The following is an 18320-nucleotide window of genomic DNA, read 5'->3' on the forward strand; positions in this document are numbered from 1 at the left end:
ATTGAAGTTGGAACAGGTATTGGCTCATAAGAAGGGCAAAAATAAAGCAACACAAAATGAGAGCTAGCACAACAGTAGTAAATTTAAGTGTGAATGATACCGTCAAGATCCAGGGGTCCCAGAGAGGCTCCCGACAACTATGGGGCACCCCCTAGGCCCATTGATACCCAAAAGATGGTGAAATATGCACAGCCAAAATTGAACTAACAAGAATAGTGGAGCGGAAAATGGAAGTAAGGTGGGCAGAAAGGTGAAGCTAAAGAGAGAGGTTGCTCACCTATCGAGTAGGGAGCAAGAAAAGGGATAGGAGAGTCTAGGAAAGGAAAGGGAGGTCAGAAGGATGGGGACCAAGAGATGGGGGAGGGGAAAGGAAAGTGCTCCGGAACATCTGGACCATCCATCAGAGGTGGCCCAAGCTAGCTGGGGGGAGGGTAGGAAAGGCATATGACAGCCATGGTTGACAAATTTTGAGAAACTTGGCGTGAGTGTCGCCGCGGATGCTCGACATCTGTTCATTAAGTATCAACGCGGTCATGCGATCTTTCACCCCCTGAAGGGGGACAGGTAGCTTTTTCCAGGCTTGGCCAATTGTTCTTTTGGCTGACGGAAATGGGTAGGAGGCAAGTTTTCCGCTGATAAGAAAACAGCGTTGGCATCCGCAATCGCGCTGACGGTGAAGTTGGCAGAGGGGAAGATGGAGCAGGTTGATGCAGGAGAAAACAGAGGGTGGGTAGGGAGGGGGATTAGCAAGAGAAAACAAGGAGGACTGGCACCAATCAGACTCTAGGCAGGAAGACTGGTAAGTGCAGGACTGACTGGTGTATATGGGTTCTCAATCACATTGACTGGAACTGATCACTATGGGAGGGTGCTAGGAGAAGGTAGGTCCTGGAGGCTAGGGTGCACACCTGTGGGATGGGGGATTGGATATTTGTGTAGGGACTCCAGGAAGATGTGCAGGGTGCATCCAAGACGATGCATTCTGTAAACATTTTCCACAGGCTCTAATAGGTTAAAGGGATGTTAAAGTCAGTTTTTTAATTAATGAGTTGCTAATAGCTTGCTGTTGTTTTGAAGATTATTCTCCTTTTGAGCTTCTAATTCATACTCTTCCCCCAACTCCTCATCCAAGCCAAGCCTCACCCCTGAAAAACAATCCCACACCATAATCCCTCCCTCCCACTAAATGACAATATTAAACACGGACTAAGACCGGGATGCCATTAAAATTCATGTGTGTGTAATGACTGGTGTCCCAAATACCTTTGACAATGTAGTGTACATCCCATTGCTACACCGTAATGCTAGTTTCTTCCCTGCACTGCTGTTAATTTTTTAAATAAAGGTGAAGTTGAGGAAACCTTCATATTGTAATGTAATTTTTCTTTGTGCTCTGATTCAGACCAGATGCATCGTTGCTGCTTTCAGAACATGTACCTCTGTCTGCAATAGGGCTAGTGACGTACCTTACCAAGATGCTTCAGGATCACTACTGTTGTGCTCAGGAAAACCTTTTAAAAGCAGCAAGTGCAAACCCCATGTATGGTAAGCCCTGATGTTTACTATAGCAAAACTTTAGAAAGATGAATTATAAGCAAATGTTAAATAACCCCATACTTGGTTGGGAGGGATGTGATGGATTCTGCACTGGGGATCGGTCCGCCCAGCCAGATGTATAACCCGAACGATATTATAATATGGCTCCAGTTAAATTTCTAACATGGAACGTCCAAGGTATTAGGGACAAGCTTAAGCGTACGGCCGTTTTTACGTGCCTTAAATCCTACAGAGCGGATGTTGTAGTCCTAGTAGAAACTCACGTCACAGGCCGGCTCCAGCTGGCACTCAGAAGGCCATGGGTTGGCTGGGCATACCATGCAACTCACACTCCCTATTCTCGAGGAGTATCCCTGTTGGTAGCTAAGGCGCTGCACTTTCATCTGCTGGACCTACGGACTGATCCCCAGGGCCGTTTCGTTTTTATGCACTGCACTATCCAGGGCAGGAGATATCTGCTCATGGCAGTATACATACCTCCCCCATACTCTGTTAATGTTGTGTCTGAGGGACTGTCCTATATGGCTCAATACCCTGATACCCCTGCCATATGGCTTGGGGACTTTAACTTGGCTCTTAACCCGAACATGGACAGGCTGCAGGGTGGCTCCGCCCCCGCGGCCCAAGTGGGGTCTAGGCTGGGTCGCACCCTTGGAGAGTTCGCGCTGACAGATGTCTGGCGATATAGGTACCCCACGACCCTGGCATATTCCTGCTTCTCGGCCACGCACTCTACTATGTCCCGCATAGATTATATTTTGACATCCAATGTCCTTCTCCCACAGTTAGTTGATGCGGGGTTTCATTCAAGATCCCTATCGGACCATGCTCCCTGTTGGGCCACCCTGTCGCTGACACAGCAGTCGGGACCTAAAGTCTGGCGCCTGAATCCCTTTTGGCTGAAGGCGCTAGAGGAGCAGGATGACCTATCTGAGGAGTGGAGTCACTTTTTTGCTATTAACCGGGGGACGGCAGCGGGGGGAGATGTCTGGGAGGCATTCAAACTTCACGCACGGTCCTTTCTGATAAGGCGGATCAATAGATTGAAATGTTCCTCTAAACTGATAATCAGTCAGGCGGAGGAGCAGTTGGAGGTTGTCACCCGAGAGTTTGTTACACCCCAGCGAGGCGAGTGCCTCGGCCCTTAAGCTCCAAACTTGTGTTTTAGATCAGCTACACTTTGAACGAGCCAAGCGAAAACATTTTTTTACGCGACAGCGGATTTTTGAGCAGGGTGAGCGAGCGGGTAAGCTTTTGGCGTACCTCGCCCATCAGGATACGAGGCCGCCGGTAGTGGTTTCTCTGGTGGACGAGAGCGGAGCCCTTGTCTCTGAACCGGGGGTTGTTGCCGAGTTGTTCCGGTCTTATTATGCTGACCTTTACGCATCTCGTGTGGAGGTCACGCCTCAGGAGACCCGGACTTTTCTTCGGGATGTTCTCTTCCCTCAGCTGTCGGTGGCCCAGATCATTGATCTGGAAGCTCCGATCTCACTGGAGGAGGTGACATCAGCGCTGTCGTCCCTGGCGACGGCTAAGGCCCCGGGACGTGACGGTCTACCGTTAGATTTCTACGTAACATACTCTGAAGTCTTGGCCCCTGAGTTACTAAATTTATATACTTGCCTTTTTGAGTCTAATTCCCTCCCCGATACTCTACGTCAAGCGACGATCATAGTCATCCCAAAGCCGGGTAAAGATCCGCACCGCCCCGACTCATATCGCCCGATTTCACTGTTGCAGGTAGACATGAAAATTTTGGCCAAGATCCTGGCGTCCCGGTTATGCCCCCATATTTTATCCCTTATCCACCCAGACCAAACAGGCTTCATGCCCGGTAAAAACACGGCAATGAACATCCGTAGACTCCACATGAACCTGCAAGCCTCTCATGACAATGGCGGTGCTAGGGCCGTGGTGGCGTTAGACGCGGCCAAGGCATTTGATTCGGTGGAGTAGGGATATTTATGGGAGTGCCTTCGACGATTCGGGTTCGGGCCCAAGTTTTTGAAGTGGGTCCAATTATTATATTTCCTCCCGGAGGCGTGTGTGGCGGTCAACGGTTGCCTGTCGGGCCCCTTTCCCCTGGGGAGGGGGACCAGGCAGGGGTGCCCCTTATCCCCGCTTCTATACGCCCTGGCGGTGGAACCGCTAGCTATTTCTCTCAGGTCCAGCGCGCATATTGAGGGCCTTAGAGCGGGTCCCATCACGGAAACGATCAGCATGTACGCAGATGATATGCTCCTGTATCTTGAGGATGAGGGACCTTCTCTGAGAGCGGCTCTTAGTATTATCGAGGATTTTGGTAAACACTCGGGCCTCACCATTAACTGGGCAAAATCACTTATTCTCCCCATTGACCTCTCTCCGCCGGAGCGGGATGCGGCGTCCCTTCCGTTGTGCAGGGTGGCCTCCATTCAGTATCTGGGGATCCAGATAACCAGGGACCCCTCCGATTATATAGCCCTTAACATCGAACCCCTGATCTCTTACCTAAAATCTAAAACACAATCATGGGCCCGGCTCCCCCTCGGTGTCATGGGAAGGATAAACTTAATCAAAATGATTCTTCTCCCCAAGTTCCTCTATAAATTCTGGCAGGCTCCTACTTATATCCCCCTCAAATATTTTAAAACTATAGACACTATTCTTAACTCGTTTGTCTGGGGCTCCGGTAGGCACAAGTTGGCCTGGAATACACTTAAGAATCCTACCGATATGGGGGGTGCTGCACTCCCAGACTTTCACGCCTATTATGTAGCCGCCCAGCTCTCCCACTTTTTCCACTTACACAAGATGGACGCTTCCAGGTACCAGACATTGCTATGCGGGAGGTCTCATAGCTGTGCCCATTCCCCCCTCCAGGTTTTATTTAGGGGGAGGGAGTCAGGCAGGAGAGTGAGGAGATGTGCCCCTCTACTGACCCAGCACAAGCGGATATGGAACATTGCACAGAAGATGTTGGGCGCAGATTGGGTGCACTCCCATACACCCCTGTGGTACAACTCCCAGTTAAGGGAGCTTCGGGGGCTGCCGGGTGCGGGTCTCTGGGCCTCCAAAGGGGTGGTGTACTTGTATCAGGTCATCACCCCGCTGGGAGTACGCAGCTTCCGGGCGCTGCAGAGGGAGTTCGAGCTCCCCCCATATATGATATTTCGTTTTGCACAGTTGTCCCACGCCCTTCGGGCTCAATTTGAGGGGGGGTTCCCTAATCCACAGGAACTGTCAGTCGTGGGTACTATAGTTGGAGAGGAGCCCACGAAACTAATCTCGACACTTTATGACTCCCTTAGAAGACGGGTCGTGGCCGGTCTCACAGAGGTAGCAAGGTGTAGGTGGGAGGAGGATGTAGGCCCGATTGAGGGGGGAGGAGTGGGAGGAGATCTTAGATGTGGTTAAAGTCTCCCCTAGGGTGACTGATAGGTTGACTCAATTGTACATCCTACATAAGTCTTATCTTACACCTGCCAGGATTCGCAGATATAAACCCTCCCTGGAACCGGGGTGCCCGCGCTGCGGGAGTCTCCCATGCTCCTTCTACCATTTAATGTGGTCTTGCCCAGACATTCAGGCCTTTTGGTTACAGGTAGTTCGTTTCCTGCATGACCACATGGGCTCCCCCCTTCAGGTGGACCCTAAAACTTGTTTATTGGGCCTCGAGCTAGGAGGCCCGATGGAACCCTCGAATGCTGTTTTCATCCAGGAAACATTGTTCAGTGCTAGGAAATTAATTGCCCGGTTATGGATGCGGCCTGAAACCCCGACACTTAGGGCTTGGATGACTGAGGTTAATTCTACCTTGCCAATAAAGAAAGTCATATATGCACACAGGGGGTGCCCTGGCAAGTTTAATAAGGTTTGGGATCCTTGGCTTAATGACCCCGATACTTGTGGGAACTAGCTGGTGAGTCGAAACCTCTATGGATGTGCCCTGTGAGGGTTCTGTTTTCAGGCGCTACTGGGTTCCCCGTCCTGTTACTCTATTTACTCTGCAACACGGCTACGGTGCTCACATATACATACTTGACGCTGTTTTTATAGATCTGCTCTGGGTTTCTCGATGTGATGGAGCTACTTTTAAATGTTATCACCATTGGCTGTAAAATGTACCAACACCTGTAATTCTTCCTTTTTTTTTTGTATACTGTGCCATTTACCAATAAACTCGTTTTGTTTAAAAAAAAAAAAAATAACCCCATACTCTTTTATATTTATTTATATATATATATATATATATATATATATATATATATATATATATATATATATATATATATATATATATATATATATTTATTCACAGAGAAAAACAAATAAAATAACCCTGGTAAAACTACCAGATTTGTCTAGGCAGTATTTTTTCCACAATCCTCTGCAAGCAGTTATTAGTCAGTAGTAGACAATGGTCACATTTTTTATAGACCAGTAAACACAGAGGTAATATAGAACTATAGGATTTAATTTTTAATGTGCATGCTTTCTCTTGTGTTTTTATATCTTTGAATATCCCACAGCAGGGGTTAAACATTTCAAATACTTTTGTAGATTTAAAGTGGTTGGATGTGCACTCTCCTATCCAACTTTCCTTTCCTTTTAAGCTACCTCAAATTCTCTCAAGCTTTAAAAAAAGCTTTAAAATTCTCTCCAGGTTGTACAGATGCCCTAATACGCTATAGCCTTATTGTCTGTCTGCCTCAGCCGCTGGTGTCTTAGGTGATGGTCATGTCTGTGTAGTCTCTGCACAAATTATCCTTTTTAAGCTTTTTCTCAAGATATTACCCAGAAATAGGAGACTGGCTCTGTCGCCTATGGCTTCTGCTAAGAGCAATGGTAATCTTCAGATGGAAAGTCATGTCCCTGAAGGTCCTTGTGATAGTTGATCTTTGGACCCCCTGAGGGTACCTACAGCACAGAGTGCCCTGGTGATGGCGCTCAAATGCTTGTACCCTTTAGGAGCGGGATGGGTTCCCCTATTCCCCTTGATCCCTCATTCCCTGCCTTTGCACCTGGGCTTCCCCCCCGCATAGCCGCGTGTTCTTTGTGCAGTTTTCTTTACTGTTTTATTGCCTGTACTACAGCCATGAGCTTGTTATACCCACTTGCTAATGGGACAGCGGTCAGCAAGTGGTTGACTTTGATGAATAGCCTAAAGCAAATAGAAAGTATTCATTTGAATTATGACTGTAAATCAAGTAAGAACATTTTCCCCAAATTTAAATGATCTTGATCTTTTTAAATATTATATTGGTTTCAGACTTTTTGCTAAAATGCACATTATAGGATAGGGAATTTACATGGCCCTGTTATTTCACTGCTATACATGTGTTCTATTCTTCTGTCATCAGGAGTGCTCTGTGCTCTGAGGTTGTGCTTGCTGGAGGTATCTTCGGTCTCACTGTCCATCTCCCAGGCTGAGCTTGCCCCTGCTTGGTGCAGTCTACTTCTGGAATTGTTGGGTTTGTTGCAGGAGATTACTTCCTTTATCCTGGGCATGCTGAACAAAACATTGCAGGAGAAGCAAACAGGTGAGCTATCCAATTGTATGATTTTATTACTCTGGATATGTGACTCACAAGATTTCTTTAAAGGGATCCCATCATATGACAAATCATGAAGACTGCCATTACTGAAAACTTTTTGAGTGTTCTTTGGCTGTCATGTTGAGGCTTTGGCTTCGATGCTTTTTGGGTGACTCAAAAGTACATCAATCAGACACAGCCAGGCAACTAGCATTTTCTTTTCAGGAGGCCAGCAATGCAGTACCTGTACTTCCCATATGATGGTGACAGGGAATTTTTCAGGAAGCAACATTTTTCTTTAGGCGCTAATAAAGTTCTGCCAACTTGTGTGTTACATTATGGTTTTAGGCCGCGAAGATAAAGTATTCAGTATTGCTCCTGAAATGGTATGTAGCATGATTTAGAGGATGCCATTTTCATTTGAGCCTTAGATGTTTTGTTTCATCTTGGCATCCCTATAATTAGAATTCAGTGACATATTTTTTAAGCATTAGGCCTTGTTCACAATGGCTTTCACCTGTAAAGACTAGTCTGAAGAGCACTGTGCAAGTAATGCCCCATACACACGATCGGATTTTCCGACAACAGAACCGAGGATTTTTGTTCGATGTTGGCTCCAACTTGTCTTGCTTACACACGGTCACACAAATGTTGGCCAACAATTACGGATGTGGGAACGTGGTGAAGTACAATGAGCCGAGAAAAAGTAAGTTCAATAGCCAGTGCGGCTCCTTCTGCTTGATTCTGAGCATGCGTGAACTTTTATGTGTCGGACTTGTGTACACTATCAGAAATTCCGACAACAAAGTTTTGTTGGTGGAAAATTTGAGAACCTGCTATCGAAAGTGTTGGCGGAAAGTCTGATCGTGTGTATGGGGCATAAGTGTTTACAAAGCATTTGGCACCCTTCAACTTCACTAATAAGATATTAATGCACATTAATGAGAGTGACTGATGTCAGGTTGCACAAGCTGTTTGCAGGTTTTCAAAAATGCTTTATCCCTTCTTGGAGCTCCATTGAATGCTGTCTTCTTTCTCTTTTTTTTATTTTTTTATTTTTTTTAAGCATAAGTTCACTTTTCTGATCTCGTTGCATAGATATTTAGGGTGTAACATGGAACATGTTCAGCATTAGACCCCTCGACCCCCCCCCCCGCTTGTGACAGCGAGCCGGGGCTCTTCTCCCTGTGCTCGCTGTCACAGTTCAAAGAGAGGCTATATGATCCCTTGCATCCAATGAACTACAAGTATCGACAGCCTTTTTGGCTGTCAGCTTGCAGTTCGCAATGAGCTACCAGGGGGTTGTTGAGTGCTCTAGATAGTTCATTGAGCTTCCTGTCATCCCGGTAAACACATGCCCGTATTGTAGGTACAGGGAGAAAGCTTCAGACAGTCTGCAGAACTGTGGCATTAAACCCATGATCTGCTGATTTTGTGTGTGATTCTTTACCGGCTCTAACAAAAAAAGTGCAATTGCTTTTTTTTTTTTCTTTTTTTTTTGTAAAGGTGAACTTATCCTTTTGAATTCACAGTAAGGGCTAGTTTACACTTGCGTTGATTAGTAGAACACATTAAAGCACCTACCGCTTTAACCGGTTCCTGACCAGCGCACGCCGATGTACGTCGGCAGAATGGCACAGGCAGGCATATTGGCATACAGGTGCATCCAATCTTTAATGCCGCCCTGCCATCGCGAGCGCGCCGGCACGCTCTCGGGCTGGTCGAGACCCCCTGTGAGTCCGGTCGCGGGTTCCGCGCACTCGATCGCCGCGGGCATACCCGCGATGGTCTCGCGGGGCGGCTGAACGAGGAAATGCCGTTGTAAACAGCATTTCCCTGTTCTGCCTAGCAACTAGTGACGCTGATCTCTGCTCCATGTGATTGGAGCAGAGATCAGTGTTCACTAAATTAAAGCCCAGCCCCCCACAGTTAGTAACACACCCCTAGGGACACTTAACCCCTACACTGCCACCCACTGGTTAACCCCTTCATTGCCAGTGTCATTTACACAGGAATCACTGCATTTATTTAGCAGTGATTGCTGTATAAATGACAATGGTCCCAAAAAATGTCCGATGTGTCCGCCATAATGTCGCAGTCACAATAAAAATCGCTGATCGCCGACATTAATAGTAAAAAAAAAAAATATATTAATAAAAATGCAATAAAACTATCCCCTATTTTGTAAACGCTATAACTTTTGCGCAAACCAATCAATTGCTTATTGCGATTTTATTTATTTCTTTTTTTTTTTTTTTTTACCAAAAATATGTAGAATACGTATCGGCCTAAACCGAGGGGGAAATTTTTTTTTTTAATATATATATTTTTGGGGGATATTTATTATAACAAAAAGTTAAAACAAAATGCGTGTTTTTTCAAAATTGTAGATCTATTTTTGTTTATAGCGCAAAAAATAAAAACCCCAGGAGTGATCAAACCAAAAGAAAGCTCTATTTGTGGGGGAAAAAAAAGGACGTCAATTTTGTTTGGAAGCCACGTCGCACGACCGCGCAATTGTCAGTTAAAGCGACGCAGTGCCGAATCGCAAAAAGTGGTCTGGTCTTCGACCAGCAAAATGGTCCGGGGCTGAAGTGGTTAACATGCATTTTTTTGTATGTGTTTTTGATGCAGTAATAAAGCTTGGCAAATTCCCTGTGTATTGTTTTTCTATTTGTTTTAAAGTGGCTCAGTAGAACCCGTGCTCGGTAGTACCCCCCTGCTCTGTAATATCCCCATTCAGCAGAACCCCAGCTCATTAGTACCCCCATTAAGCAGATCCCTTACTCAGTAGTAACACCCAGCTCTGCTAATCCCCCACTCAGTAGTAACATTCAACTCTGCTGCTACTTCGGTTTGTTGATCCTCCTCTCTGTCTTGTCCCTTCTCACCTCCCACTATATTGCTCCCATCTGCTAGTTTCTCATGCCCTGGTCCCCAGCTCTGCTGATTCTTCACCACTCGACCCTCTCTCTCCGTTCACTGCTCACCTCCCGCTATTTTGCTCCCATGCTGCGCATCACTTGTGACATCTACTAGTTTTTCCTGCTTTTGTCCCCCCTGCTTTGCTGATTCCCACTGCTAAGTCCTTGTTTGTCGGTCCCCACTCACCGTCTGCTATAGTGTTCCCACATTGCACACCACGTGTCCTAATTTATGCTGGGATATCTCCTACCTCCAAATCAGAGCGAAGCTGACTCTGAATAAGCACCCCCTCAACAGCTGTAGGTGCTATTAAAAAACTTTGTGATGGACTTTTTTTTTTTTTTTGAAGGCTTTGAAGCGCCACGAAAGCAAAATGGGCTATAAATTATAAAGCAAGGCAGCGCAAACTCTACAGGGTGTGGTAGAGGACTGTAAGGAAACCATTTTTTTTTTTTTAAGTGATAGCTGCTTCAATTGGCTTTCCGAGTGCTTTAAAAATGTGGGTCAAATGCCACATGTTGAAGCAAGTGTTAATGAAGCCTGGAGATTCCCTATAAGATGTGTGTTGCATTCTCTAACTAAGGCCTCATGTGCTTTGAAAATTTGAATGCCCGTTTACAAACCTATTGAGTTAAGATGTGTATTTGATGTGTTCATGATGCTTTTTTGATGCATTTCTAGACCCTTTCTCTGTGTTGGTTTTCTATTGTGTGTTTTAGATAGTAACCTTTCTAAACGCATCTCCAATGAGCTGTAAATGCCATAGAGATGTTTGTGGCCTGTTTGCAGTGCATTTGCAGCACATTTACATTGACATCAGTGGAAGCGTTTGGGAATGGGTAAAGCCTGGCAAATGACACATACATCGGGTCTATTTGGGGCAACACAAACCTGACCACATGAACAGCACTGGCCATGCTAATGCATACAGATTTTTTACAGGTATTCATGGGGCTTCAAATCCCCCCCCCCCCCCCCCCGCCCCCCCAATATGACATTCACTTTTTGAAGCTTGTGTAAACTTGGCCTAAGCTATATCTGGAGGATTTGCTTTTAAGGCCCTAATGGAACCTTACTTGTAAGAAAGACATACAGATTGGCAAGACTGCGGTGCTGCTACGTTTTATATTCTAGTTGTATGTGGAACTCTGTAGGCTTGTTATTCCTCTGGTGTCTTGGACACTCCAGTAGTGTGATCTCCCTGGCATAAGGACCTGATTGCTCATTCTCTTCTGTGTGCCTTCCAAGACCTCTGGAAGGGAATTTTTCCCAGAGCCCAGTGAATGAGGCGAAGCTCTACTGACTTTTTTATCGTTTAAATCATGTGCAATCAAAAAGGCATTTCTTTTCTATTTTCCTTGCATGAGATTAGGTATTTTTTGAAAAGTGAATATTCATCATGTTCATTAAGCTCTGGGGTCAATTCATTTGCAGAGTGAACAGTCTATTTGCCTTTAGCAAATCAAACCCAGTGAGTGTGCAGAACGGGGAACCCAGGTAGCATAGATATTGCACCAATGGATTTCCTTAACGTTGTAAGACACTGTCGGGTGGCTTACACATTTTGTTTTATAGTATATAAGGTGATATTGCAATTCTTGAATGCTGAATTTTACTGATGTTAAAAATAAATGCAGCATTTATTTTATTTTGATAGTTACAGAATATGTGCTGCTAATATTGCAACATGTGTGTGATTAGCAAAAGACATGATTCGATTTGTAGCGTTTAACCAGCCCTTCCTTGTAACACAGGTATAGCAGCTCCTTCATTTGAAGATATGGGCAATGCTGTCCGTAACCTGATTGCACATGGGAAAGGTCAGGAGGAAGTACAAGGAAATATTCTGCTTTCAGAGGAACACAGCCTCATTATGACTTGTTTCTGGGTCTCATTAAAGGTAGGAAGGCCAAGAAGCATCATAACCGTATTTGAACAGTTTAACAACACAGAGACCTGCTCATCATTCCTCTATTCTTTATGTCAATCTAACAGGAAATTGGAATGTTCCTTGGGCCTCTGGTGGAGAAACTGATCTCTGGTTCTGCTCCTCTGATCCCCTTCTCTGCAGTACAGGCCTCTATGGCTGCATTTCATGATATATTCATGAGATGTCGGCACTGGGTAAGTACCAAGGATATCTGGTGTAGAGATTGGGTTATTTTCAATTAATAAAGAACCTTGAAGATGATGGTGCATTGTGAAGGGGTTGTAGTGTTCCACAGCTCTGGCTTCTCAACCTATAATTTCCACTAGAGTGACAAACTTGAATATTACCAAAGCCCACACACACTATTTTTGTTACTTTTTCAAACAAAACACTCCGATGTTGCATGATTATTATGAAAAAAAAACAGGAAGTTTAAACAATTCAATGATTTCCCTAAAATGCTATGGAGCTATTTTATGTTTTTAGTAGTTCGAAGGCATTCCGTTGCTTTATTGTTGCTCAGTTCCAAAAATATGGACACAAATGCACAAATCTGCTTTGTCTAGCTGTTGATTTTGAGTTTTGATGTGTGTTTGTGTGTCCTGTAGGGGGCTGTGGATGGCTGCAGTGCAGGATTTACCAGACTTTGTTCTGCATTGTTTCATCATAAAGACCCAAAGTTGAGAGAGCTACCAAAGGAAATGATGGAACAGGTAGGTAAATTATCCACCAATATAAAGTTAATCTTCTTATTAAATGCTGTTTGATCCAAAAAATTCAAAAGAAGCAAAAAAAATACCTTTATCAGATAGATGTCCTCCCGTTCTCGCGCTGCTTGTGCACCCCACTTTGTGATTGCCAAAGCCTTGGGACTCGGCTGATCAAAGATCGGGATAAAGGACCAATCAGAGCACCCAATCACATTGACTGGCAGCTGATCATGGAAGTAAACAGAAGCCTTGAAGATCTCCTTTTATTTTTCCTCACACTGTCGGCGTGAAGAAAAGACGATAGTCGTTAACCAGCTTATGTTAGAGGGACATCAGTCCCCTTAGTGCTCATCATCAGTGCCACCTCTCCGTGTCTCCTCATCAGTGCATCCTATACATACCCATCAGCGCCCATCCATCAAAGGAGAAAAGTTATCTGTTTGCGAAGTTGTATAACAAAATATGAAAACTGTTTTTTTTTTTTATTTTTTCCAAATTGTCTTTTTTTTTTTTTTTGTTTTGTTTTTTTGTTTAGCAAAAAATAAAACCCCCAGTGGTGATTAAATAGCACCAAAAGAAAGCTCTATTTGTGGGGGTGGAATGACAATTTTCATATGGGTACAGCATTGCATGACAGCACAATTGCCATTCAAAGTGTGAGCGCTGAAAATTGGCCTGGGCGGAAAGGGGGTATAAGTGCCCAGTAAGCAAGTGGTTAAAGAGAGTCAAATACAGTATCTTTTTATGTGTTTGGGACTTTCAATTTTCCTGAGCTGCTCAGATAGTTTGCTTAAAGCTGCTTCTGGGTCCTTCGAGTGGCTTTGCATTCATATTGACTTATGTGGGGAAGCAAAGCAGCTTAGGAACAACCAAAAAATAATTGTACATGACCCCTTGGGGTTCCTTCAAATATATGTCAAAATGACATGCTCTTTATTTTACAGGCATTGTTTGTGGCCCAGTCTCAGACCACCCTCTCTGTCACTCGCAGAGCTGCTGGTTTTCCTGTTCTCTTGCAGTGTATCCTATCGGCTGAAGGATCTCAACACCCACTGCTTGAAACGTGTGTGTTGTCTTTGATAACATTAGCTAAGAAAACGCTCCCCACCAACTGGGACCAAACACGGGACTTGCCCCAGGTGAGAGAACTGTTGAACCCCCATAGAATGACATTTTAAAGTAACAAAATAAAGCCTGGTACACACAATCATTTGTTTTGTTTTTGTTTGTTCTGGGTTTTTTTTTTTTTTGCATGCTATTCTCATATCGAAAACCAATATGTTACTAAGGTTACGAAAAATCTCACAAGACCTAATACAACTTTGGAAGTGATGTATTCTTTTTTTTCCAAGCATGTGTGGTCATGGTCGCACAATTTTTAAATTTTTTTTTTGTACAAATACCACACTAATTATACAAAATTAGTTTGATCTGTTATCGTATGAGAACAATCTTCGTGTTTGCCCCTTCGGATATTTTCGCATGATCTGTCATGATAATCGGCTCTCGAAAGCTGTGTACTAGCGGATAGATTATAGGTCTAACGCACCAAATGTGTTTTTTGTTTTCCATCTGATCTTTTCATCATATGTACAGGCCTTTAGTCATTGAAAGGAAATGTTTGTATTATTTGGTTTTGTTTGTTTCAGGTTACAGCAGTTCACGCACTGCAGAGCATGCTGCGCTCAGCTAGCCTTCGTTCCACAATGCTCAATCATGCTGTTCCTATGATGTCTGTGGCACTCATCAGTCTGAGTTCTCCATGCTGGGCTATGCGTAATGCTGCTTTGCAGCTTTTCAGTAAGTTGAGCGGTTTCTATCCTACATATGTTGATGGTGTAAGTGAATTAACAGCCATAACGATATAAACATATCCCCATTGTATCCAGCTGCTCTCACAGTTGGCATGCTGGAGTTATCTCGCAGTGACACAGATAGCACAGTGCAGAGCACACTGAATGTCGGCGCTCTACTACGGCGATTTACAGGTCTGCTAGATGTACTGTTAAGGGAATTGAATGTGGCAAGAAAAAAGAAAATGCTGCACCCCAGTTTACATCCTATCCTCACCCTTCTTGCCAAGCTACAACCTGGAGGAGACGTTGATGCAAGGTGCTTATTTATTTCTTGTGTATATACTTTGTGAATGATGGATGAGGCCATTCGATTGAGTGTTTTTTCCACTTATCTACATTGAGTTTCCTCATCTATAGACTGCCCTCATAAATACAATAATTGCCCTACTGAACAGGGCAGTGATTAAAATATGTACTCTTGTTATCGGGCTTTTATTATGATACATTGTTTGCTGTCAGCTGTCTTATAGAACCTTTATTGGATCTGAGAAAAAACCCGATCTATGCCGTGCGTGTTGCTGCTGCTCGAGCCCTTGTGCCTGTTGTACAAGAGAAGAATTGTTATAACTTACTACTTCAGCTGATACTGGATCTTCCACGAAGAAACGAAAGGGTGTCTCACAATATGTTACATGGACAATTGCAGCACATACATGCTTTGTTGTCTTCAGTTCTAAAGGAAAACTGGTGAGTGTTCAAGCTGCAGGGGGCAACTTGATTAGATATTTTGTCACCTATTGATCTAAATATTTTTCTTGTATTGGGAATTGTCAAATCAAAATATGCTTCTTGGGAATAAAGAAACACATTGTGCAATTTTTTAAAATATTTTACAGTACTGACACAAATTGGGTGCAGATTTAATGCGTCACCCCAGCCCTTTTTTTGAGAACATCAGACATGAAATGTGAACAAATCGTATCCCTCTGTAGTGTGTACTTGTCTCAATCCAGAGCGCAAAGCCAGAAAACTGACCACACTGGGAAGATGTGTTTCGGTGCCTAGTGTGGTCTGTTTTAAATAGGAAAGCAGGGGGACTGGCAGGATCACCAGTAATTTTTCACAAAAGAAGAAAGACAAAGAGAACAGAATATTTTATAACACAGTACATGGTACAACAGACGTACCAGGAATAAGAAATGTGGTAACGTACACTTTAACCCCCCTTTTTTTTATAATGATTGCCATACAGTACCTAAACTTTATCAAGAAACAGAGCAGAAATGATTACCACTTCTGAAGTTTTAGATGGGTATGGGAAATAAACGAGCATTCAGATGTGTCAAAGCCTGTCTCCAGAAAATTCCAGTAAGCTGTTACATTTCTGCTATCCAAATTTGTGTGGAAGATCATACTGAGAGAACCAAGAAGTTATGGTTAGGCTGGGTGCTTAGCAATCGTTTGGAGGCAAAAAATGTGTACATCCTACTCCGTACAGTATTGAGTAGCTATGATTTGACATTTTTCTCCCTAAATTATCATGTCTTTCCCTTTTTTAATTCAGTATTTCAGAGAGTGCACAGGAGGAAGTAGCCCAGCATCTTCTTCCAGTGTTCTGGCTGATGTCCCCAGTTCAGAAGTGCCCACTTATACGGCATGCATTCCTAGATGTACTGTCACTGTTGTCACCTCATTGTGGAGAGGATTTTGCCAGGCAAGTTCAGGCAGCTGTCTGCAAGGAGTTGAGTGCAAAGGAGCCATTCACACAGGTGAGCACATTTAGTAGGGAACCGTTTAAATGAATGCAGTCTATCAGTCTCTAAATCTCTAAAGCTGTTGTCGTGTTTTATTTATACAGGTAGGATCTGAGGCTTACTATGAGGCATGTGTGCGGCAACTCTGCAGTGAAGCTTCTAGACCCTTGGACCCCAAAGCTTCTGGTTATGTGTGCCATCTTCTGCTGAACGGAGACCCAGCTGTGCTCAAGTGGTTGAATGATCAGCAGTTAGGAGATATTCCCACTTCTCTGGGCCATTCCTTCAGAGACATATTACAGGTATGAGGGATTAAGAAAGGGTTGTAGGCGGTTCTCATTGGTGCGGTTCGGGTTCAGCATGATTTATACACCTTTTACACAGTTTTAGGTGCACTCCCATTGACTTTAGACTGTGCACTTCATGAAAGTGCATTAACATCCTTCTAGAAGTCAATGGGAATCAAATGTAAACTTCCTTGCCTGCCAGTGTTACAGTGAAGAAAAATGTTAGTTGTCCAAAGTCAAGTTACAACATTTCATTGCTCCCTTTCAAGCAAAATACTCTTTAGTATTGAGTAAAGAAAAGAAAGGTTAGAATGTTTGCTTTTTATTATTGTCTTTGTCCCTATTTGAGAGAGATACCCTCATTTGATATTCTGGTGAAACCCATACTCAGAAAAGGGAATGAGGGGAAACTTCTCCAAATGAGTCAACGGCAGAATGGAAAACCTTTACAGTATATCTAATTTTAACCTGTGCAACAAAAAAGTTGCTTTCTGTGCACCAGGTGGAGAGATTCCTCCTTCTGATACCTGTGATCAGTAGGGACACTGACAGCAATGAAATCCTACAAAGACATAGAAGAACACAGAAATGTCAATAATATCCTGTTCACTCAGTTGTGCTTATATTTCCTGAGCACCTAGACCAGGGGTCCTCAAACCTTTTAAACAGAGGGCCAGTTCAAACTATGAACAAATTCCTATGCACCTCACATATCTTATTTTGAAGTGAAAAAACAAAACAGGAACAAATACAATATTTAAAATGAAGAACAAGTAAAGGTAAATAAACAAATTTACCAGTATTTCAATGGGAACTATTGGCCTGCTTTTGGCTAATGAGATGGTCAATGTCGCAGCCCAATCAGTGCAAGCCCCCCTCACCATCATTGCAAGCTCCCCTCACCATCATTGCAAGCCCTTCCTCACCATTGCAAGCCCCCCTCACAGCCTTACTGTGCCAAACAATGTCTCACCAGTCAGTGTGTGTGTGCACATCGGGCATCTCCTGCTGCTATGTCACAGCTCACTGTGAAAAGTTTGGGCGTGCTGTGATAAGTCTCGCCCTCCTCCTAGACCAGCTCGTGTGATAGACAGAACACTGCCTCTATCACACAAGCTGGTCTAGGAGGAGGACTTTTATCAGAGCACGCCTAAACTTTTAACAGTGAGCTCCGTGACACAGCAGTCTCTCTCTCTGTGTTACAACTGGCCCGCCCCGAGGCTTGGCCTGTCGGGAATCTGGCCCTGAGTGGGGTGGGCTGGACGGATAAATGTCCTCGGCGGGCTGTAGTTTGAGGACCCCTGCCCTAGACATTAAAACTGTTATATAATCATGCTGAGTGTGCAGACATTCTGAAGGACAACCCAAATCAAAATCAAATTCACCACTGTGGGAATTTCACACTATGTATGTGTGTGTGTGTGTATATGTGTATATGTGTGTGTGTATATATATATATATATATATATATATATATATATATATATATATATATATATATATATATATATATATATATATATATATATATAATTGGTGAGAGATGCACTCTGCTGTTCATAAGTTTTAGGCAGGTGTGAAAAATTGCTGTAACGGAAGAAAGGTTTTAGAAATAGAAGTGTTAATAGATCATTCATTTCCAATTTGTTAATTGATAAAAATTAACAAAAGAGAAATCCAAGCCAAATCAATATTTGTTGTGACAACCCTTTGCCTTCAAAACAGCATCACGGTATGCTTGCACACAGTTTTTAAAGGAACTCGGCAGGTAGGTTGTGCCAAACATCTTGGGAAGCTAACCACAGATCTTCTATGGATGTAGGCTGCCTCAAATCCTTGTTTCTT

At 43.8% G+C, this 18320-nt stretch overlaps 1 protein-coding gene across 4 annotated transcripts in view; it reads left to right on the plus strand.

The window, feature by feature from the left end:
* LOC143940355 (tRNA (32-2'-O)-methyltransferase regulator THADA-like) overlaps positions 1–18320 on the plus strand; it is a 67652-nt gene that overhangs the window by 37804 nt on the left and 11528 nt on the right. For all 4 annotated transcript variants that reach the window (XR_013263859.1, XM_077461614.1, XM_077461612.1 and 1 more), the window contains 11 exons: positions 1403–1545; positions 6900–7079; positions 11753–11898; positions 11994–12122; positions 12537–12641; positions 13583–13777; positions 14288–14438; positions 14528–14750; positions 14954–15181; positions 15999–16203; positions 16293–16490. Coding sequence is in view for 3 of the 4 variants with exons in the window: in XM_077461614.1 (XP_077317740.1) it covers positions 1403–1545; positions 6900–7079; positions 11753–11898; positions 11994–12122; positions 12537–12641; positions 13583–13777; positions 14288–14438; positions 14528–14750; positions 14954–15181; positions 15999–16203; positions 16293–16490 (1903 nt within the window). In the remaining variant the exon portion in view is untranslated. The remainder of the gene's footprint in view (positions 1–1402; positions 1546–6899; positions 7080–11752; positions 11899–11993; positions 12123–12536; positions 12642–13582; positions 13778–14287; positions 14439–14527; positions 14751–14953; positions 15182–15998; positions 16204–16292; positions 16491–18320) is intronic.

Source organism: Lithobates pipiens, unplaced genomic scaffold (genome assembly GCF_037356315.1).
Source record: "Lithobates pipiens isolate NorthernLeopardFrog02 unplaced genomic scaffold, aLitPip1_a1.2 Scaffold_3, whole genome shotgun sequence".
In the NCBI taxonomy this organism is placed as follows: Eukaryota; Metazoa; Chordata; class Amphibia; order Anura; family Ranidae; genus Lithobates; species Lithobates pipiens.